Consider the following 24,859-nt stretch of genomic DNA (forward strand, 5'->3'; position numbering starts at 1 on the left):
ACTATATCAAATAAAGGGTCAAAGCTTTCAAATGATAAAAATCTATGGAAAATTTTTTCTCCAATCACAAAAAGAATATTTTACAACTAAAATTCTACAATTCTGGGGTCATTGTTGTGACATAGTGGGTTAGGCTGCTCCCTGCGGTACCAGCATCCCATATGGGTTCTCGTTTAAGTTCTAGTACTTTACTGCAGATCCAGTTACCTGGGAAAGCAACAGCAGAAGGTCCAAAGGCCTAGGCCCTGCAGTCACAGGGAGACCCTCAAGAAGCACCTTGCTCCTGGCTTTAGCCTGGCACAGTCACAGATGTTGTGGCCATTTGGGGAGGGAACCCAGTAGAATACATTCTGTCTCTAAATAACTCTACATTTCAAATAAATATTTTTAAAGTACAATTCATATTGACAAAATACCTTTATAAGAAAACTTTAGCTATAAATTCTATGCCTAACAATATTTAAATGCAATTTCAGAATGTCTCTGAAACTATTCAAATCATGGTTTTAATGTCTCACAGTAATTTCCCCAAATTCAGAAGTGTCATTTGTTTCAATCATTTCTTTGAACATTTCCTATTTCTCTCAATGGTCACTTGGCAGCTTTGCCTGTGGTTTTATTATGATCATTAGTATATGCTGTGATTTTTTTTTAAAGATTTATTTATTTTTATTGGGAAGTCAGATATACAGAGAGGAAGATCTGTCCACTGATTCACTTCCCAAGTGGCGCAACAGCTGGAGCTGAGCCAATCTGAAGCCAGGGGCCAGGAGCTTCTTCCAGGTCTCCCATGCAGGTGCAGGCTCCCAAGGCCTAGGGCCGTCCTCGACTGTTTCACAGGCCACAAGCAAGGAGCTGGATGGGAAGCGGGGCCTCTGGGATTAGAACTGGAGCCCACATGGGATCCCAGCGTGTGAAAGGCAAGGACTTTAGCCACTAGGCTACCATGCTGGATCCATATGCTATGATTTATTAGCTAGTCATGTCACAGGAAACAGCTGTAGATATCAGCACTAATACAATTCCAAACCTTTGGCACCTTTGTAGAGACGTTCTCCTTCCCTTCTGCAAATTGCTTTCACTACCAGCTGCCTAAGGCTGGCTCAAGAGGATCACAGAAATAATTTATTCACCTAGTTTTTTAAGTCCACTTCATATTCACCACTGCTGCTTTTACCAGGATAAGCTTATCCCAAAAGAAAATTATATTAAAGTTCCAAAATTGCAGAACATATACCTGTGCAGCCCATTCCTCAAACACCTGATGCTCTTATCTTACTCAAGTTTGGCAGGTCCTACATGAAATGAAAAGTAACATCATTCATCTCAAATATCCCCAATACATCTACTTGGAACTGCATAGAACACTTCCCCTGAGAGAGAATCCCGTCTTTCCAGTGGCAAACAAAGGCTAAAAATGCTGGCCTCAAAGAAAGGATTTAATCCATACATCTTATTGGCAGCAAGATCATGATCTAGTGTTTTACACTAGGTTGGCATAGCTAGGAAACAGGAATCCATTCACTTTCTGACTTAACAGAAAACAACTTTTTCACTTCCTGCAGTGCATGCACTCAGGAAAAGGATGTTTACAACTCTACTGAAATGGGAACTGTGGCCAGATACAAAAGTAGCCTGTCATATGTTCTCTTTTCAAAGAAGAGGAGTGCGCTGATTTGTCAGGAAGCAAGGTAATGGTGACAACTGTGATTAAGTGTTCGAAGATAGATAATGTTAGTCAGCTTAGCTGTATCAGTCACTTAAAATGCTTGTTCTAGATGAAATACACATCACAGTGTTGATTTTATATAAAGACGTCTTAACCGAGGTTTTAATTTCCCCAGCAGCCCACACTATGTCTCCCCATCTCATCCACCCTCATCCCTCCCCGGGTTCTTATGGGAGCTTCCTACTGGCCTTTTTCACCTTTCTGCAGTACAAAATTACCTCTGACCGGGGCTGGCACTCTTCTCCAAGACTGCCACCATGCCTGTTCCATGAATGAGCCTGGAAGGAGCTGCTGTACCAACGGTGTGGCCAGAGAACTCCTCCTGTAGGTATACAAGCCATCAGCCCTGTGACACAGCCCACCTACCAGCAGCCCAACGACATCCTGATGCCAAGGATTCCAGCCCAGCAGGAGCCACTGCTTCCAACTTATAGGCTTGAGGCCAAATATTCTTATTGTCATGTTGGGGGGAAAAGTCCTCAATAGCTGAGTTTCACCTGTATGGCTCTTAAAGTGAAGTCAGAGAGGCTTTTAAGACTTCCCACCATCAACAGTGAATATCCTTGTGTGTAACTGAACAAACACAGTGGTGAAACTGGTGGAAGTGAAGAGTTTTTCAGTGAAGGAAAAATTGCAAGGAAAGAGAAGAAAAAACTAGGAGGTAAAAAAAGAAAACAAAGGAAAACAAACGAAGACGACCACAGAAAGACCAACAACAGGAACTTGTACAAGTTCCAAACAATCTAGCTTGTAAACTCAGTCCTAGACTTCCGAGTTCTGTTCCCAGGTGGGTCACTGGCTTCCTGGAAGACCTCTTTTTCTGCAGGAAATTATTTCCATTCGCCCTTTACCTACCTCCAGCAGGCCTAGGGCACAATCAACAAAGTAGTTGTGCTGCCAAACACATAATATGTAAACATCCATTTTTTAGAAAATGTGAGTTCACATTTAAAGAACAAATCTATTCTGAAAGAAGCTATATGTTCCAACAATCTATCATCAAAGGGTGTAAAAATTAATACTGGGACACTTTTATTTTACTTCAAACTATAGTACTCTTATCAATTTTTTTCTTAAAAATTATCTTCTCTGCAATATCCTGAAAACAAAACAAAGCAAAGAATCTCATAAACTCACCCTGCTTTAATTGGGTATTCGGGCAATGCTCTATGTCTTATATAATTGTAACAGGGGCTTATTGCCATAGAATTGCATCGTATTCCATGTCCAAAGCTTTGTGTCCCCTTAAAAAGTGTACATTTCCCACATTATACTTCTATTTCCTGTTCCTTTAAGTCAGGAGTGAAGAACATCCAACCCATGGACCATATAAGGCCCACAGTACAGCCCTGCCAAAGCACCCTCAACTGAAATTTAATAAATTTACAGCAGACTAATTTTCAGGTTAATAATTTTCTATGATGTCCAAATGACCCTTGGCAGAACAAAGGTTTCCCACCCTCTGCTCAATAAGGGCAGTGGTTATACCTAATCTATTCCAAGACATTTTTCCCTCGAGGGAAAAAAGCCTATTTTAAAGGTATAAATGGAACACATTTTTAAATTTGTTTTACAAGTTAATTGTCAAACACGGCACTAAATCAAAAAGAATCCTTGTTTTTTGAGTTTCTTCAGAGGATGAGGATGTACCCTTGCAACAGCTCACTTTGAAGAATTTCCTTTCCTAGGCAAACACTTGGGAACACCGGTTTGTGAGTTTCTAATGCACAGTCCAGAACAGACAACATGTTTCATACTCATTTATTAGTTAAGAGTTAAGAGGGCTTTTTGATTTGCTTAGAGTGATTATATCTTTGTCAAAGCAACAGTTCTTTTTAAAAATGTGGGACAAATGCATGCTAGCTTTCAACAATACAATGTAATATTACTGCTTATCTAGGTTACTTCATCCAATTATATCAAGCAGAGTATCTAGTACACTAGCGCATAATATGGAAACCAAAGCAAATTTATACTATATCTAGCACACATCTGTCATGCAATGGCCTCTATAAGGCCCGTGCACCTGGCAGTAACAGATACTCAAGCCATTAAGTAATTCTTCACAGCATGCATTAGAAATTTTATTAAAAGAACATCAAAAAGGAGATAATTAACTAATGGCTTTCATTTATTTTTTAAAAACAAAAACTCCAGAACCCTTTCCTGAGCCTTCATGTTCTCCAGTGGATTACCAAGGCCTCAATGCAACTCCTCTCTCCAGGATGGAGACGTCTCTATTAAACAAAAGCACCTGTCCAGCACTCAAACAAATGCTGTTCAATACTACTGTTTATATAAAATCTGCAAAGGTGTACAAGTTTAACTCCAATATGCTGTGAATAAAAAGCATATCTAAAAAAGCATAAATGAGAATATATACATGTACGCAGACATTATTTTCCTAGTTCACAAGAGAGACTGATGGCGTCAGTTTTTCACTGCACCTTGCATCCAATATTCTCTCCCGATTTTCAGTCCTCATACGCACAAAGACTACATTTTAAATAGCTCCAAACTAGAAAACATAAGGCCATTTAAGTGAAAAGGATTTAATTCTAGTTAGGAAGAAATCTAAAATTTCCTTTTACCTAAACATGTGTCTATAAATACGTAAGCACAATTCATTTTATCAGGTAGATACACACTTGAAAACTGACCCTCATCACAAATCCAAAATTTTGTGAAAATAAACAGCAAGTTAATTATTTCCTCATGCAGAAATTCTGAAGTTTTGGATACAGACTGAAATAAGTGGGCCTTGGAAATCTCTTTCAATGGCATTTGCTATAGGTCAGATTTTTACTGATTTTTCTCCCTTTTTTTTTCACGTTCTCATCAAGATTTATTTAGAGCTTAAAATAGCGAACCTGAATGATTTTTCTCCTTTCTTAAAAATATAAACTATTCCTCCTTCATGATGATTCATCATAAGAAATTTGTCTAGAAATGGATCCTTAAAACAAGGAAGACAGGACAGAAAGAGGAAATGGTCAAGGTCTGAGAAAGCGAGTGAGCACCACTGAAAGCCATCCAGCTGGCCAGGGATCCCAGGAACAACGTTGAAAAGGGAAAACAGCTTTTTCTTATTCCATTATAATCTTCTTTTCTGTAGATTACGAAGTGAAAGAATGAGAGCAAGATTTTGGAGCATTCGTTTGTTCTTCAGTTCAAACCAGGTACTATCAAAACTATGAATGATTTGTTCTATTTTAAATTCTATTTCATTGCAATCCTAACTTATATTCTGGTTCGAGAGAAAAATAAAATATTTATAGAATCATAAAGCTGGGATCTAACAACTGTGAGCTTTCATTGGAATGCAATAAGGATACATGAAAACCAATTACTCAACTATTTCTAGCCTCATTTTCATCTACCAAACAACAATGTCAGGGTTTGTACTGTTCGTATGTATTACTAATCTGTTGGATGAAGTGATTCAAGTGACTTAGCTTCTAAAATACAAACTGTAAAAAGTGGTCAAATAGATGTGACATGAAGAACCACAGTACAAAATAAATTAGAATTTGGTTTAGAGAAATCATATTTTTAAACCACATGTGATATAAACACAAGTTTACCGTCACTAACTCAGACATTTATAAACAAACTGTTTCCTCAGCTCTTCTACATCACATTTGAAGTGAGACATGTAAGTACGTGTGCTATCTACTGAAAATGGAAAATGTAGCATTACTGGTAGTATAGGGCTAATGCCAAATAATGAAACATCAGGGAATTTAAGCTTTAGACAACAAAATCTAGATGTTTCTGAGGAAACTCAACATTTTTCAGGAGACAAAGCAAGGAGAATTCCAAAATATAAGCAGAAATACAGAGTTTTATATGTAAATGGTATTTATTTAGTGAAGTCCTCTCATACTGAAGACAATTGGATCAACGGACAGAATAAAGGGAATACTAAGTGCCAAGCCATAAATGCGCCCACAAAGGCTAGAGTCAAAGGCACCCCACACTGGTCCTGCCAACTTATTTACTCTATCACTATTGTTACCATTACTGACATACTGCTTAATTTAGGTTTAGCCAAAGGACATTGTTCTGTAACTCAACCACAGCAGTGAAGAAATTTTTAGTTCAGGAAAAGCCCAATTTTCCAAGATTATGTATACAAACATTCACTCCAATTCATTCAAAGTTCAGTGTTTCGAGATGAAAAAGTTCTAAAGATATGTTTCACGGTAACGTGAACATATTTAACATCACTGTACTCTTAAAAATGGTTACTGGGGAAGGTGTTCAACATTCAATATTAGACTGCCTGGGTTTGTGTCCCAGCTCTGCCCCTCATTCCAGCTTCCTGCTAATGCACACCCTGAGAGGCAGACTGGCTGATCCAGCGGCTCAGGCCCTGCCGTCCACATGGTAGACCTCAATTATTCCTGGTTCTCAGCATAGCCTAGTCCAGCCTGGGTAGTTAAAAGCATTTGGGGAGTAAACTAGTGTGTCACAGATTTCTCTGCCTCTCAAATAAATTCAAAATTTTACAAAACTAATTAATATACTGAATTTTAGTTTTTCGCTACAATAAAAAATTTCAAACATAAAAAAAAAACAGGGAAGGCCTTAGGATTCTTGAAATACTGCACTGTTTTTATTGTAAAGTCAGTTGCAGGAAAAAATGAGCCATTTCTTTCACTAAACAAACTAATTTTTAGAAATAAGCATCTTTAAGAACTACTGCATTGCTACAAATCAAAAATCCCAGTTTTCACAATGAGATATTAACAATGTGTTAGATTGTATGGCTACCAGAGGATTTAAATCAATTTTCACATCCAACTCAGATGGAAATTTTAATATTCTAGCCTTGTTTTCTAAAGCTAAAAATCTAAAATTAGAGACTTAGAGAATGCTAATTCTGCAAAAACTCTTCTTCATTCCCACTGATATTAAAATCCCATAGTAGCAATTTTGCAAGAAATGCTATAGGAAGCTCTGAATTTCCCATCAAAATTTTCTTAAAAGAGTAAGAAGATTGTTCTAGAGGTTTACCTATGCTATCCCAGAACAAGAACATTTTATACCAGTTATGTTCCGGAATGAGCTGAATAATATTCCCACATTTCTTAATTTATAATAGTCTAGTGCTTTTATAAAAAGCCTCATGAAGAAAATAGCCATTTTTTATTTGTAGAAATCATTTTAGGAAATTAAAACTTCACTTACTTGCTAGGTCTTAAGTGAACACAATCTATATATCAGTTACTAAACATAGCAATTACACACTGGACTGGCATCACTAACTTACTTATCACTTATAATCTTTTCTTCCCCTTACCAAATGTCACTTCTCCATTTCCACTCTTGTCAAACAACTGGAAAGCCACTATGAACATGGAATCTGGAGCACATAAAACAGATTCAAATGCCAAAAACTCTTGATAGGAGATCAACCTGAAATAAAATATAAAATATTAACTGATAAACAAAAGGAAGACATCAAATATGTAATCTGCCTATACTATATAACCAACTATTTGATGATGAAGTATAGTTTCTCTTTACAAAAGTAATCCGGAGAAGAAGGGAAGGGGGGAAAGGTGGGAAAAAGATTAGACTGTTGCCCTTTGGTAAGTGCCTAATAAATTAGTGGACCTACACAGTAAACAAGAGTACCTAACCTCACAAAAACAAAGGAAACCAGACCAAAACCAATAGAATCTGAATTGAAGGCTCTAGAGGAGAGCTCCCCAACCTCAGCGCTGCTGCTAATTTGGGCTGGCTAGTTCTTCCTTGAGCAGGGAGGTCTCCTGTGCACTGCTGAATGTCCAGCAGTGCCCTGGCCTCCACACACCAGACAACTAAAAATGTCTGCAGACATCACCAAAGGTTTCTTGGAAAGCAAAGTACTGCATTAAAATCACTAATCCAAATATAACCAATTTACAGAAAGATAGGAGGGATTAAAAAAATGTTGACCACCGGGCCTGGTGGTGTGGCCTAGTGGCTAAAATCCTTGCCTTGAACGCGCCAGGATCCAATATGGGCACCAGTTCGAATCCCGGCAGCTCCACTTCCCATCCAGCTCCCTGCTTGTGGCCTGGGAAAGCAGTTGAGGATGGCCCAATCCTTTGGAATCCTGCACCAGCGTGGGAGACCCAGAGGAAGTTACTGGTTCCTGGCTTCAGATCGGCGCAGCACCAGCTGTTGCGCTCACTTGGGGAGTGAATCATCAGACGGAAGATCTTCTCTGTCTCTCCTCTCTGTATATCTGACTTTGTAATAAAAAATAAGTAGGGCCCGGCAGTGTGGCCTAGTGGCTAAAGTCCTCGCCTTGGAAGCCCCGGGATCCCATATGGCCGCCAGTTCTAATCCCGGCAGCTCCACTTCCCATCCAGCTCCCTGCTTGTGGCCTGGGAAAGCAGTGGAGGACGGCCCAAAGCTTTGGGACCCTGTACCCGCATGGGAGACCCGGAAGAGGTTCCAGGTTCCCAGCTTCGGATCAGCACAGCACCGGCCATTGGGGCTCACTTGGGGAGTGAATCATCGGATGGAAGATCTTCCTCTCTGTCTCTCCTCCTCTCTGTATATCTGACTTTGTAATAAAAATAAATAAATCTTTTTAAAAAAAAGTAAGTAAATCTTTGACCACCACTATAGAAATGCTAACTGTGAGCAACTACAGAACAAACAACCCATGGTCGCAAGTAAATAACGACAAGGGAAGCTAGAAACACCTTAAAAGATGAGGTAGGCATCTGGCACATTAGTTACATCATCACTGGGTTGTTCATATCCCACATCAGTGCATCTAGTTTGAGTCCCATTTACTCTGTTTCCAATCCAATAAAAACATTAAAACTCCTGTTCCTCTAAAACATATCTACTAATATAGCACCATTCTCATCAACTGCAACTGGCAACAATCATCTAACTAATGCCCTGAATACTTCCTGCCCTCCTCTAACCCATTCTTTCAACTTCAGCCAGAGGGACCTTTTTAAACTTATTCTAAAAATTAGTTTTTATTCAGAAATTATTCAGATAACACAGTTCACTCACAATCCAGTAATTAAAAAAAAAAATCCTTGCCTTGCACGCACCAGGATCCCATATGGGTACCAATTTGTGTCCTGGCTGCTCCACTTCCCATCCGGCTTCCTGCTTGTGGCCTGGGAAAGCAGTAGAGGATGGTCCAAAGTCTTGAGACCCTGCACCTGTGTAGGAGACCCAGAAGAAGCTCCTGGCTCCTGGCTCCTGGCTTTGGATCAGCTTAACACTGATCATTGTGGATACTTGGGTGCTTTATTTTTGTTGGAAAGGCAGATTTACAGAGGGAAGGAGAGAGAGAGGGAAAGATCTTCTGTCTGCTGGTTCACCCCCCCAAATGGTCACAATGGCAGGAGCTTAGCTGATGTGAAGCCAGTGGCCTGGAGGTTCTTCTAGGTTTCCTAAGTGGGTGCAGAGGCCCAAAGACTTGACCCATCCTCTGCTGCTTTCCCAGGCCATAATCATGGAGCTGGATGGGAAGCAGAGCAACCAGGACACAAACCAGTGCCCATACAGGATGCTAGCACTTGAAGGTGGAGGATTAGTGTATTGAGCCACAGTACCAGCCCCTCTTCCTTTTGTCAAAGATGTATCTATTTGAAAGGCAAAGTTGGGGGTTGGGGAAGACAAAGAGATAAATCCATCCACTGGCTCACTCTATTTTTCTTCACATTTTTTCCAGTTTAATAAATAGCCTTTCCATTACATATGAATGAGCTAAATTTTCCCCATTAAAAACTTGAGGCTTACTCTTCAAATGGCCACATTGGCTGGGGCCAGACCAGGCCAAACTCAGGAGCCAGAAGCTTTTTTTAAAGAATATCCTACATGGGTGCAGGTAACCAAGTAGTTGGACTACCTTCTACTGCTTTCCCAGGTGCTAAGATTAGCAGGAGTGAATCAGAAGTAGAGCAGCCACAACATGAACTGGTGTGCATATGCGATACCAGCATTGCAGGTAGAACTTTAACCCTGCCACACTGATCCATATGTTCTAACTAGCATTATATGTCTTTTGATCAACATCTTCCCATTTCCTCTACCTGCAGCTGCCCAATCACCATTCTCCTCTCTATATCCATGAGATCAACATTTTTAGATTCCACAGGTTTGAGCTCATGTGTGACTTGTCTTTCTGTGTCTGATTTATCAGAGGGATCACTTTAAACATAAATCTAGCCCTCTTGCTGTCAGTTCCTAGAACCAACCATGTTCTTTTAGCTCAGGATCACTGCCTGGTAATTAATTCTCCCTGCAATAGTCCCCACCACCTTCAAGCTTTTACCCAGTCATTTTACTCTGGTTACTAACATACGTCAGCTCAAATATCATTTCTTCAAGAGAATTAACCTAGAGCCCCAACTGACTTCAACTCTCATGGCATACCATACAGCAATGTATTGTCCTTTCAGTACTCTTTGCGCAACACTTAAATGAAATAATCATACAATTCATTGTTTAAAGGCTAATTATCTAGAATTTCCATTCCAGAAAGATACAGCATAGGTTTAATTCAGGCAAAAATAGAACATTCTTGATCTGAGAATATGACTTTTGATACAACAGAAAACTGAATTTAATTTTATATTTTATTTTTTGCTACCATCCACTTAAAACATTTTGACACTCAAACCTGCATCTTCTGTTACCTAAAACACCTTGAAATATGCTGAAATTGCAAAGCTACATTCTATCCAAAGCAATGATGCCTTTATTGAAGGAATAGCATCATGACAGTACAGACTATGTCTCTATTGTGCCTGTTTTCAAAAAAAATTTTTAGTAATATTAGGTGCTTGAATGCCTAGTGAATCCTGGGAAGTATGGCTCGTAACTGCAATTGTTTGTCAGAGCACATTAAAAATACACTTTTTGCCTAGGCATATTGCTAAAAAAAAAAAAAAAAAAAAAAAAAAAAAAGCAATGGGGTAGACACCTGGCAAAGTGGTTAAGACGCCCACATCCCAAATCCAGGTGCCTAGCGTTAAGTCCCATTCTGATTTCCATTACAGCTTTCTGTTAATACACACTCTGAGTGGCAACAGGTGATGGCTTGAGCAGTTGCAAACCTGTTACCCATACAGGAGACCTGGATTGAGCTTCTAGCTCCTGGCTTAAAAGGGGTCCAGGTTAAACCATAATGCTAAGGGAAATGAGCCAATCCCAAAAGGTTAAATACCACATGTTTGCCTTAATTTAAGATGATATGATGTTATGTATAACATGTTATGTTATGTATGCTATATGTTGTGTATAAACTAAAATTGAAATGTCAATGAGGTGGTCACAGAAGGTGGTTAAGAACTCGCATTTACGGGCCCGGCGCAGTGGCCTAGCGGCTAAAGTCCTCGCCTCGAAAGCCCCGGGATCCCATATGGGCGCCGGTTCTAATCCCGGCAGCTCCACTTCCCATCCAGCTCCCTGCTTGTGGCCTGGGGAAGCAGTCGAGGACGGCCCAAAGCTTTGGGACACTGCACCCGCGTGGGAGACCCGGAAGAGGTTCCTGGTCCCGGCATCGGATCGGCGCGCACCGGCCCATTGCGGCTCACTTGGGGAGTGAAACATCAGATGGAAGATCTTCCTCTCTGTCTCTCCTCCTCTCTGTATATCCGGCTTTCCAATAACAATAAAAAAAAAAAAAAAAAAAAAGAACTCGCATTTACTTTTAACATATTGGTTACTCATTACTATGTCAATTAATTCCATAATGATGTAAATTTTTGCTGATGGTATGTTGGAGCTTTTAATTGATCAGGATGATACTCTGCTGGCTCTGTCTTCAGACCAGAGAGGGTATACCTAAGAAGCCACTGAACTTGACTGGACAATAAGATGCTGGACTCTGTGTTTGGTATATGCTTGCAATGGGGGAATCTCAACTGAACTTGAACTGTGGTTATGCAACAAGGTGGAGGAATCCACCATGGTGGGAGGGTTTGGGGAGGGGTGAGGAGAACCCAAGTACCTATGAAACTGTCTCACATAATACAATGCAATTAATGAATTAAAAAAAAAAAAAGAAGAAACCAAAAAAAAAAAAAAAGTATTGGATTTTGGGCCAGGAGTAGTAGCCTAGCAGCTAAAGTCCTTGCCTTGAACGCCCCAGGATCCCATATGGCCACCAGTTCGAATCCCGGCAGCCCCGCTTCCCATCCAGCTCCCTGCTTGTGGCCTGGGAAAGCAGTTGAGCATGGCCCAATGCATTGGGACACTGCACTCGCATGGGAGACCCGGAAGAGGTTCCAGGTTCCCAGCTTCGGATCGGCGCCTATCGGCCCGTTGCAGCTCACTTGGGGAGTGAATCATCGGACGGAAGATCTTCCTCTCTGTCTCTCCTCCTCTGTGTATATCTGGCTGTAATAAAATGAATAAATCTTTAAAAAAAAAAAAGAAACCTTAAAAAATTATTTATAAGAACCCAAACAAATGAAGTTGCAACAAACTCTTACCAGGTATCACCACAACCTCATTAGCTAGATTTTAAGCTCTGGAGAAAATTGTAAATCGATGGCATGATGTCACTTGCAAATACAAGAATAAATAATACAAATAGCCCAGTGACGCAGGGCAAGAGGTACACAAAACCTTCACTTTCAACATATTACACACATGTCTGAACTTTTTCACAATGTCAACATTCTTCTGATATGAGAGTAATTTAAAAATAAAAATAAGCTGATAGTGCATGCAAATAGACAAACATCTTTTTCCAAAATAGTCTCAGGAATTGGATATCAAAAAATGTAATTACCCTGAAATACAAATCATGTAGCTTAAAAAAAATACCTTATGCTCAGCAGTAGGGACTTTTGCTGTATTTTATGAAACAAAATATTTTTCCTCAATCAGCAAAGGTCATAAACTGTCAGGGGGCAGACTGAATTTAGCTCACAGATGTTTACTTTGGCATGCAAAGCATTATTTCTGTAGTTGTATTAACCGCCAACATTAGGAAATCACAAGCTTTCATGTATAATCCAGATTTCTGATTTCCCTTGATAAACTGCAATCTTGGACAACACCAGGTTCCTGGTTCCAACTAGCACCAGCTCCCTGGAGAAAGGCTTAACACTTTTGCATAGATCACCTGCTCTTTGGGATTTGAGAGAAATAAGCAGCCCTTGGTTCAAAATAGTCTATGGAATGTATTAAATATCTACATTTTAGCTGTCAGCACATTAGATATTCATGCAACTTTAGAGTCACAAGATTCTTTAAAAGTTTAAAGGCATCTCCTCAAAGACACTCAATAAGCGCTAAGTTGGGGCGTAGTTAGTAAAGCCACTGCCTGCAATAATAGCATCCTATATGGGTACCAGTTAGAGATCCAGCTAACCGGTTTCGACCAAGCTCGCTGCGGGTATGCCTGGGAAAGCAATGGAACATGTACCAAGTGTTTAGGCTTCTGCACCTGCAAGGAGCTCAGGAAGAAGCTCCAGACTCCTGGCTTTGGCGTAACCAAGCCCTGGCCATTGAGGCCATTTGGATAGGAGACTTCTCCTTCTGTCTCTTCTTCTGTGTAATTTTGACTTTAAAATAAGTAAATTTAAACTAAAAAATAAAGACATACAACAAATCAGTGGGCCTATAAATAGTCTCCTAACCATGCCTTCAATTTGATGTTCTCCCATTACAAGAAGGTTTCAGGAAAATACTCACCAATCCCTGAGTACTGTTACATAGGGTGACTTCTTCAAGAAAGTCATTAAGAAAACACACAAAAGTATTAGCAACTTGAATATGTCACCTAAACATAATACTCAGCCTTAATAAAGAATGAACTTCTGGGCCCGGCGCAGTGGCCTAGTGGAAAACATGCTTGCCTTGCACACACCAGGATCCCATATGGGTGCCGGTTCTAATCCTGGCAGCTCCACTTCCCATCCAGCTCCCTGTCTGTGGCCTGGGAAAGCAGTCAAGGACAGCCCAAGGCCTTCAGACCCTGCACCTATGTGGAAGACTTGGAGGACTCCTGGCTCCTGGCTTCGGATTGGTGCAGCTCTGGCCATTGCAGTCACTTGGGGAGTGAATCAATGGACAGATCTTCCTCTCTGTCTCTTCTCTCTCTGTATATCTGACTTTGCAATAAAAATAAGTAAATTTTTTTAAAAAAAGAATGAATTTCTGACAATATGCTATCACTTGCATGTGCCTTGAAAATATTATTACATAAGAAGCCATTGTTTAAGCGAATGGAGTTTGAGTAAGGGATTACGAAAAAGTTCCAGAGATACATGCTTGGGATGGTTGCACAATCATGCAAATGTACTTCAGGCTACTAAACTCTATTCTTTGAAGAAGCAGAAATAGTAAATTTTATCTTACATATATTTTAATACAAAAAGTCATCTAAGGTTACTTAGCTGTGTGCGTGTGTCAAAATTCGGCAAATATTTGTTTAGGATCTATGTTTTTCACTATGCGTAATTTTATATCTAAACAAAAATATTCTAAATATTGAATTCTAGTTAGTAATGTACAAGCTGAGATATTAAAATGTCAGAGTCTGTAATTTACTTAAAAATGTATTTTTTTTTCAAAATAAGATGAAGTAATACAAAGATGGAGAGCTATGTGAAAAAGCTAGCTAGCATGGTCAAGTACAAGTGGTAGAATCTATGTGATAGATATATAAGTGCTCACTATAAGATTCTTTCAATTTTCTGAATGGTTGGAAATTTTCAAGAATGAAAGGCTTGGAGTGGGGATAAGAAGTATGGGCTGGTTGACAGTCTCACCTAGTTCAAGTCCAAGGCATTACTCACCACATTATACTATAACTATATTTTTCAGAGAATAAGAAAAGGCAAGCTTATCTGCTAGCACTGAGCAACAAGCTATAGAATAATGTTTAAAACTTTCTTTATTCTGCCAAAGATTTTCCTATTACTAGAAGGGCCTGAGCAATTTTCTAGTTGAGCATACATAAATAAGTTAATAAATGCTGAATGCATAAACCACTAATGAGTTCATACCGCAATTTGTTTTCCTTTAATGGAGATTAATTGGCACTTTCATATTCTGTTTACAAAAAACATGCATTCATTTTATAACTTACTATAAATAATATATTTTATTGGGCCCAGCGGCGTGGCCTAGCGGCTAAAAGTCCACAACCTTGAAAGCCCCAGGATCCCATATGGGTGCAGGTTCTAATCCCGGCAGCTCCACTTCCCATCCAGCTCCCTGCTTGTGGCCTGGGAAAGCAGCTGAGGACGGCCCAATGCATTGGGACACTGCACCCGTGTGGGAGACCCGGAAGAGGTTCCAGGTTCCCGGCATCGGATTGGTGCCTATCGGCCCGTTGTGGCTCACTTGGGGAGTGAATCATCGGACGGAAGATCTTCCTCTCTGTCTCTCCTCCTCTGTGTATATCTGGCTGTAATAAAATGAATAAATCTTTAAAAATATATATATTTTATTAATTTCAGGGTAATTTTTTAAATTTTTATTTTAAATTTTGAATTTTATCATATAATTCTGCATAGTCTTGGATTTCCCTACCCCCAAATTCCCAACTCCCCAAATGATTTTTCCCATATTGTCACAACAGTACATTTCTTCATATGGAGTTACAATTCCATCAGTATGCTATTTAAATGTGTATTTTAAAATTCTTCTATATGGAAAGGTTGGGGGAATCCCAGAGTCTATGAAACTGTCTCACGTAATACAATGTAATTAATAAAAAAATAAATAAAACTGAGCTCTCTAAATAAAAAAATCTTTCTTAAAATGTTTTAAATTTATTTATCTTCTTTTCATTTGAAAGGCACAGAGACAAAGAGACAAACACAGAAATCTTAATCTACTGGTTAAATCTCCCAAATATCCGCAACATCCAGGACTTGGCGATGCCAAAACATGAGAGCAAAACTCAATCTGGGTTTCTCACATTTGTGGTAGGGCTCCAAGCGCAGCACCCCAGGGTGTGAGTTAGCAAGAACTTAGCTCAAACAGTAGCTGGGACTCAAACCAAACTCTTGAATACAGGGAGAAGTGTCCCAAGCAGGGTCTTAACCATTCAGCCACATACCTGATACTATAAATCCCTTTTTAAGTTACTGAGTGGAAACTAATAAATTGCCAAAACATTAATGATTTAATTTTGCAATTCTTTAAAGCAATCAGATTTCTGCACAAAAGGTTCTGTATCCACGTGCGGCCAGAAGGAAAACATTTCACCTCCACACCCCAAAAAAGGGAAAACTAGTTTTCTATCTTATTGGGAAATAGAGCTTAAAGATTAAATTATGGGAGAATCAAGATGGCGGAATAGGGTAAGGACACGTTTAAATGGACAGAAAAACATTTAGTCAGGATGAAGCAGAGAAGACATATTTCAGGAAATAGGAAAGGACAGAACAACAGCAGAGCAGTACCTGGAGACTGACAGACACAGGAAAGCAGCAGACAGACACAACGATGTGGTGTTGCAGTGACTGATACTCCAGTGGCATTCTGCTAATGGCCATCTGAACTCCACTAGCAGCCGGAACTCCACCAGCAATCAGGTGGGAAGGGACTTTCACTGCGAGCTTGGGAAGTGAACCCAGACAAAGAACTGTCCATCCTGCTGGTCCGTTTGATTTGACCAGGAGAAGAGACAGAGTGGCAGATCCCAGACAGACAGTGCGAGAACAGAGTGGATTTCATAGCCCAGTCAGCCCCCTGGAGCTGAATTGCGTGCCATTTTGCATAAGGAGGAAAAGGCAAGGGAAAGGACTGAGCATATGCTGAGCTGGAAGTGAGCTCATTTCTGACCTGGTGAACTGCAGCAACGTGGCATCCTACAGGTTCCACCCAAGACAAGTCTGGGTAGCCCTCAACCCAATGACCAGCAGATCAAGAACTGTAGTAGTGGTAGGTCAGGCACCATTTTGCGCACTGTGGCAACAGCTTTAGGACTGCAGGGGACAACAATGAATTGCGCATGTGCTGAGCTCATGAGAACTCACTGAGTTCTCGTGGATTGCACTGGTCCCGCAGAAAATAATACCGACTGTGGCATCGCACGGGTCAAAATAGGTCCGTGTGGCACCTAGACCTAACGTCCAACAGGTTCCAGCAACATCAGCACCACTAACAACCTAACTATATAGGACACCTGGTGTCTCTCTAATCCTGGGACCTGCTCCAACCAGAAGTGGGAGAAAGGTTGCAGAAACCATGGTGCAGCCTCACCACGGTATCACAGGAGGTGGAGAGTGGTGAGCCAAGAGCTGGGGCTGTGGAGACCATGGTGGAAATCTGATGTAAGAACACAGACCTGGAACTTGCTGGAGGTTGTGGCACAAGTGGCTGCAAGCAAAAAGGTGTGTACCAACTGCAACAAGTAAAATCGCATTGTAGACCTGTGGGTGACACAACTTAGAAACCTGCCCCAAGGAGAAGAATCTGCTAACCAGAAGTACAATGATCAGGAGCAAAAGAAGAGACAAAAGCACAATGAGTATTACCGAAAGTTCCCCTGCAAAGGAGCAAAACCCTATGCCAACCTCAGAGTTAACTGAGGAAGACATCTAGAAAATGGGGGACACAGAATCCATAAGACTCATTTTACAGCTTCTGATAAAAAATGAGAAGCTCATGCAAGAGTTCAAAGAATTTAAGGAAACAATAAAGCAAATCAAGGCTGATATCACAGAAATTAAGAACACAGTAGAGCAAATTAAAAGTGCAGTGGAGAGTCTCCAAAATAGAATAAAAGAGGCAGAAGAAAGAATCTCAGAATTGGAAGGTATTTCCTGTCACCAGGGAGAAGCAAACAAAAAGCTGGAAGCAGAGCTGGATCAGGCCAAAAAAAGCATTCAAGAATTGAAAGACACTATTAGCAGGCCTAATATAAGAGTTATGGGAGTCCCAGAAGGTACAGAAGGAGAAGCTGAGTTTGCAAATGTATTTAATGAAATAATAAAGGGAAAATTTCCCTAATCTAGAGGAAGAATTGGGAAACAAGATCCAGGAGGGGCACAGAACTCCCAACAGGCTTGATCAAAAGCAATCTTCACTATGGCACATGATCATCAAGCTCTCTTCAATCGAACATAAGGAAAAGATCCTTAAATGTGCACGTGGAAAAAAAAATCAACTGAAATATAAAGGAATGCCAATTAAAGTCACAGGAGATCTCTCACAGGAAACTCTATAAGCAAGAAGAGAATGGAGTGACATATTCCAGATTCTAAAAAAATGTCGGCTTAGGATAACATATCCAGCAAAGCTTTCTTTTGTCTTTGAAAATGAAATAAAATTCTTCCACAGTCAAGAAAAGCTAAAAGAATTTGCCTCTTTCAAACCTGCCCTACAAATGATACTTCAAGATGTTCGCTTGACAGAGAGAGGAATAGCACCCAACAAAACCAAAGCCAAATGGGAAGAACATCCCAGTAAAATGACAACAGAAGACTAAACCAATGAACAACCCATTCCTAAAATGACAGGACCAAATTACTACCCATACATATTAACTCTGAATGTAAATGGCTTAGGCTCAATCAAATGCCATAGAGTAGTAGACTGGATTAAAAAACAAAACCCATCTGTTTATTGTCTGGAGGAGACACACTTCACAACAAAGATCAGCGGAAACTATTATCTCATGGGGTTTTCTGTTGGTTTCATCTCTTCAAAACACTTTCTTCTGATTAAATCAATCAATGACTTGTAGCTCATGCTGTGGCATCATTTTCTTCAAGAAGGTTCTTGATTTTCATTTCTTCAGCTACACATTAGTCATTTAATAGCATGTTATTTAACTTCATGGTGTTGTTAATTTCTTTTTTCTCCCGGATGTTGATTTTGTTTTGTGACTCTTCATTTAAGGGGATGTATAGTAGCTGTGTGATGGAGACTGTCATATCTAGTAACATGTCATTTAACTTCATGGCAGTGTAAATTTCTATTTTCTTCCTATTGTTGATTTTGTATCATGACTTTTCATTTAAGGGGATGTACAGTAGCTGTGAAATGCAGCCTAACATGTCCAGATGTGAGGATATAGTGTGGTATGCATTTCTGCCTCCAGACAAAGATGGACTTACAATGAAACTGTTCACTATACCTTGACAATAGGATTCTGGACTCTCTGCCATTGTCTATGCCCACAATGATGGACATATGACTGTGTATGAAGAACTATATGTTAGTAATGATATAGAGGAACTAGGTGGGGGAGAGGGAATTGGGGAAGGGATAAGGGAATATGGAACTGTATCATCAAATGATAGTAATAATAAAATGTAAAAAAAAAAAAAGATTAAATTATGACCAGGCTCTAACATAGAAACTATGATTCTAGAAGTTAATATCAAACAAACAAGTTTCTAAATATTTTAGATCAGATCACATAGTAATATTGCCTGAATTCTGCATTTAATTCCCAAAAGCGTTTTGCTTTCTTTATGTAACAAAAACATCAAACTTTAAACCACAATCTCACAAACAATAATTGGGTAATGGCTTTTACTTTTTTTTTAAAGATTTATTTATTTTTATTACAAAGTCAGATATACAGAGAGGAGGAGAGACAGAGAGGAAGATCTTCCATCCGATGACTCACCCCTCAAGTGACCTCAATGGCCTGTGCTACTCTGATCTGAAGCCGGGAACCAGGAACTTCTTCCAGGTCTCCCATGCAGGTGCAGGGTCCCAAATACTTTGGGCCATCCTTGACTGCTTTCCCAGGCCACAAGCAGGGAGCCGGATGGGAAGTGGAGCTGCCGGGACTAGAACCAGCGCCCATGTGGAATCCTGGCACGTTCAAGGGGAGGACTTCAGCTGCTTGGCCACGCTGCCGGGCCCAACGGCTTTTACTTTTAACCAACCCAGCATGCTATTTATATCACACAATGCTGCTTTTACTTGGTTTTCTGCAGCATGTACCTGTATCAAAATACTGCTTTCTGGAGGAAAAAGATGGGGGGGAAGAGAAAAGGAACAGTTCACAGACCAGAAAACATGGGAAGTGGGGGGCACATAACAAAAGAGCCCCTGGCACTTGCAAGTCTTAAGCTCACTTTTCCCACACATTTAGCCAAATTATTTACATTTCTCTTTGCCAGTTATTCCCATTCTGTCTTGGTGTCAGATGATTAGAAGTACTATTGATGGGTTTCCATTTCAAGGGACATACTTCCAGGACTCAATATGAATAAATGACCTTGGACCAAGGACAGATTTTGGAATAGAGAAATACACATTCTAAATGAACTATTAGAATCTTTCATCACTATTCTAAATAAAGGGTATAAAACAGAAAACAGAGTATAATTTCACCAAGTAAAAAGAAAATTAAAAATTCTATATTACTGGATATGTCAATCAACCTCTTGAATCTTATTTTCCTGAACTGTCAGATGAAGGATTGATTTCCCAAAACAAGTCAAATATTATCAAAGTCTTCATTTTGCTGAATTAAAAATTATAGGAGAACCTTTTACACTGGAACTTAGGAAGAGTCATAGACTGAGGCATAGACCTTTAGGAAAACCTATGACCTCAACGCAGAAAAATGCTGACACAAATCCACACATTCTCATAACATTACAGGAAGATTATTCATGGAGAGGAAGCTAAGAATCCCTGGGCTTCTAGAAAATTCCACCTTGTCTCTGCTTTAGAAAGAACGTATACTTCATATACTCATTTATACTTCATGATGTAACCCTATGAATCAAGACATTTGCTTAATCTCAATCTAACTCATTCCAAAGATCAGGAGAAAATGAAGTTTAAAAATTGTTTTACAAAGTAAGCTAGGTTTGGGCCCAGCAGCGTGGCCTAGCAGCTAAAGTCCTCCCCTTGAATACACCAGGATCCTATATGGGTGCCGGTTCTAGTCCCGGCAGCTCCACTTCCCATCTGGCTCCCTGCTTGTGGTCTGGGAAAGCAGTCGAGGACAGCCCAAAGCATTGGGACTCTGCACCTGTGTGGGAGACCTGGAAGAAGTTCCTGACTCCTGGCTCTGGATCGGCGCAGCACAGGCCATTGAGGTCACTTGGGGAATGAGTCATTAGGTGGAGGATCTTCTTTTCTGCCTATCCTCCTCTCTTTATATCTGACTTTGCAATGAAAATAAATAACTCTTAAAAGAAAAACCTAGCTTACTTTGTTTTTTGGTTTTTTTAAAAGATTTATTTATTTATTTATTTATTGCAAAGTCAGATATACAGAGAGGAGGAGAGACAGTGAGAAAGATCTTCCGTCTGATGGTTCACTCCCCAAGTGACCACAATAGCCAGAGCTGAGCTGATCCAAAGCCAGGAGCCAGGAGCTTTCTCTGGGTCTCCCAGGCGGGTGCAGGGTTCCAAGGCCTTGGGCCATCCTCTACCACCCTCCCAGGCCACAAGCTTGGAGCTGGATGGGAAGCATGGCTGCCAGGATTAGAACCAGCACCCATATGGGATACCAGCGCGCTCAAGGCAAGGACTTTAGCCACTAGGTCACGGTGCCAGGCCAAGCTAGGTATTTTTAAAACTTTTTTAAGCTAGGTATTTTAAAAACTTATTTTTAAAAACACAGTATGCATTATTAAGGATTATTAGATTTATAATACTATATACAAAGTACATTAGTGATCTGGTGATTAAAGCTTTAACTATACTTGGCCACATGAAAACATCCCACTTTGACGACCACAGTTCAGGCCAGTACTATAGGAAGCTCCAAAGAAGATACACTCAGATGAAGTAGGGAAATGATCACAAAAGAAGTATCTGAAAAAAAGACAGCTTTTTTTTTTTTATTTAGACTGATAAAAGTATCTAAAACAGTACATGGGGCCCGACGCGATAGCATAGCGGTTAAAGTCCTCACCTTGAATGTGCCGGGATCCCATATGGGTGCCGGTTCTAATCCCGGCGGCCCCGCTTCCCATCCAGCTCCTTGTCTGTGGCCTGGCAAAGTAATCAAGGACAACCCAAGGCCTTGGGACCCTGCACCCCTGTGGGAGACCCACAAGAAGCTCCTGGTTCCTGGCTTTGGACTGGCTCAGCTCCAGCTATTGCGGCCACTTGGGGAGTGAACCATTGAACAGAAGATCTTACTCCCTGTCTCTCCTCCTCTCTGTATATATATGCCTTTCCAATAAAAATAAGTATTTTTTAAAAAATAAAATAGTACATAGTCTGGGGCCAGCACTATAGCACAGTGGGTAAAGCTGCCATCTGTGGAGCCACTACAGTCACAGCAAGCTAATTCTCCTGTTGATGCCAGTTCATGTACCAGCTGCTCCACTTCTAATCTAGCTTCCTGCTGATGGCTTAGCAAAACAACAGAGGATGGCTCAAGTCCTTGGGTCCTAGCAACCCACATGGGAGACCTGAAAGAAGTACCTGGCTCCATTTTCAGACAAAACCATCTCTTGCTGTGGCAACCATTTGGGGAGTGAACTAGCAGATGAAATATCATTCTGTTACTCCCTCTCTCTGTAATTCTGACTTTCAAATGAAAATAAGTAAGTCTTTAAAAAAAAAGGGGGGGGGCAACGCAACAGCGCAATGGTTAAAGTCCTCGCCTTGAATGCGCCATATGGGCGCTGCTTCTAATCCCAGCAGCTCCATTTGCCATCCATCCAGTTCCCTATTCATGGCCTGGGAAAGCAGTCAAGGACGGCCCAAAGCATTGAGACCCTGCACCTGCGTGGGAGACCTGGAAGAAGTTCCTGGCTCCTGGCTTCGGATCGGTGCAGCACAGGCCATTGAGGTCACTTGGGGAGTGAATCATCAGACGGAAGATCTTCCTCTCTGTCTCTCCTCCTCTCTGTACATCTGCCTTTCCAATAAAATAAATCAATCTTTAAAAAAATAAAAACAAAATAAAAATAAAAACCAACATGGGCAACACGAGCTTCCCAAATGGGGCACCAGTTTGAGAGCCAGCTGCTTGACTTCTGATGCCAGTCCCTGCTCATGCACGATGGAAAGCAGAAGATGGCTCAAGTGTTTGGGCCCCTGCATCCATGTGGGAGAACTGGATAAAGCTCAAAACTTCTGGCTTTGGCCTGGCCTACCTGTTGCAACAATTTAGGCAGTGAACCAACAGATGAATATCTGTCTCTTCCTCTCTCCATAACTCTTTCAAATAGATAAATAAATCTTGAAAAAAAAAACAGTACTCCAAAAGCTCATGAAAAATGACATTAGAGTATGACTTTTGACAGATTTTTAAAAGATTTTTTGAGAAGTCTCAAATGAAAATAAGAACAAATACTCTGAAAATATCTAAGATGTAAGTGCTTATTTACCTCTAATAATTTTAAAGAAATTGTCATTAAATATAATTTCAAATACCTTACTGTCTAATCATTGAGAGACTCTGATAAGCCAGTACAACCAACCTCATTCTTTAGAGATCAGACATAAAATGTTCACAATTTCTCCAATAGCTGCCATTTGCAAATGATATATAAAATATTTTCAAGGTATAAAATAATCATTCAAACATAAATTGAATATGTAATAAATATCAAAATTAATAGAGTCCTAATCCTGGCCTCTTAAGATACCATTCTAATTTAACCATTGTAATAGCCGCCCATAACTGATTCTCACTGCGTGTTTCTCTTTCCCCACTCCCACATGTTGTTTTCCTAACCTGATCATGACTGTGGTAGCAGAAGGAAGTTGAAAGACTCCTGGGGTATTTTACCTAGCAGTTAAGATGCCACTTGAGGGTTCCATTTCCCATGTCATCATGCTTGGTTTTGAGCTCCATGCTTGAGTCCAGCTTCCTGTAATGTACACCCGGGGAGGCAGCAGGTGTCAGCTCTAAGAGCGGAGTTCCTGCCACCACATGGGGGGGCCTGGATTGGTCTCCTGGTTCCTGGCTTTAGCCTAGTCTCAGCCCTGGCTGTTGCTAGCACTTGGGGAATGTATCTGTTTGTCCCTATGTTCGTCTACCCCTCTCTCTCTTCCCTTCAAAAGCATAAAATAAATTTTAGATTAAAAAGAATAAAGATTAATTACTGTCTGGTTTTCAAGGTTTTTCACTATAGATCGCAAAAAGAACCTGAGCCCAAGACATGTGAATATAGTTTGAAAGCGCCAGAACAAACCAAAATTATCTGAATAGTTAATACAAATATTGCAGTTGCTCCATAAACTGTCCAAATGTGACTTTAATAAGCATAATGGTGGTGTTTTCTCCTTGAGCTGAGTAAACTGACACTGTAGTAAGATGCACCTGTTATTTCTGTGACTTCACACACCCATACACCATCAGGCTAAAAATATCTCCAAGCCAGAGTCACAGCCTACATGATACAAAGCCCAACACACAAGGAACTCCACTTCTCACAGCACAGAAGAAACACCACAGCCACTTAAAACACCTGCAATACAACCTTCCCATCCAGCACCACTCAATAAAAAACATTCGTATTCCTCGATGCCACTACAGTTCCCTATTCAGGAACTGTCCTCCTTATCTGTCCAATTCTCAGCAAGTTCCAACTACTCCTGTCACTCAACTATCATCATCAATAATGTGCTTTTTTAAAAAAGATTTATTAATTTTATTACAAAGTCAGATATACAGAGAGGAGGAGAGACAGAGAGGAAGATCTTCCGTCCGATGATTCACTCCCCAAATGGCTGCAACGGCCAGTGCTGCGCCAATCTGAAGCCGGTCTCCCATGTGGGTGCAGGGTCCCAAGGCTTTGGGCCAGCAACAGGCAGGGAGCTGGATGGGAAGTGGAGTTGCCCGGATTAGAACCGGCACCCACATGGGATCCTGGGGCATTCAAGGCGAGGACTTTAGCCTCTCGGCCACGCTGCCAGGCCCAATAATGCGCTCTTGACAACTCAACACAGAGTGAGCTGTGCTTCCTTGGGAGTTTGTCGCATTTTTCATACATGCCTATTACAGCACCTTATTTTTGTTTGGTCAACTTTAAAAAATATGTAAGTCTTTTTATTGGGAAGCCAGATTTACAGAGAGAAGGAGAGACAAAAAGATCTTCCATCCACTGGTTCACTCCCCAAGTGGCCGCAATTGTCAGAGCTGAGTCGATCTAAAGGCAAGTGACAGGAGCTTCTTCTGGGTCTCCCATGAAGGCACAAGGTCCTAAGGTTTTGAGTCATCCTCAATTGCTTTCTTAGGCTACAAGCAGGG

At 40.6% G+C, this 24,859-nt stretch overlaps 1 protein-coding gene across 2 annotated transcripts in view; it reads right to left on the bottom strand.

Moving 5' to 3' along the window:
• SLC25A12 (solute carrier family 25 member 12) overlaps positions 1 to 24,859 on the bottom strand; it is a 98,843-nt gene that overhangs the window by 49,697 nt on the left and 24,287 nt on the right. The window contains exons 1-2 of one of the 2 annotated variants that reach the window (XM_058664621.1): positions 7,035 to 7,150; positions 1,948 to 2,051 (exon numbers count right to left, since the gene is read on the bottom strand). In XM_058664621.1, coding sequence (XP_058520604.1) covers positions 1,948 to 1,999 — 52 coding nt within the window. In that variant the 5' untranslated portion in view covers positions 2,000 to 2,051; positions 7,035 to 7,150. Of the gene's footprint in view, positions 1 to 1,947; positions 2,052 to 7,034; positions 7,151 to 24,859 lie in introns of those variants that run through there. The other variant, XM_004577065.2, reaches the window with a different exon arrangement.

Source organism: Ochotona princeps, chromosome 5 (assembly GCF_030435755.1).
Source record: "Ochotona princeps isolate mOchPri1 chromosome 5, mOchPri1.hap1, whole genome shotgun sequence".
NCBI lineage: Eukaryota > Metazoa > Chordata > Mammalia > Lagomorpha > Ochotonidae > Ochotona > Ochotona princeps.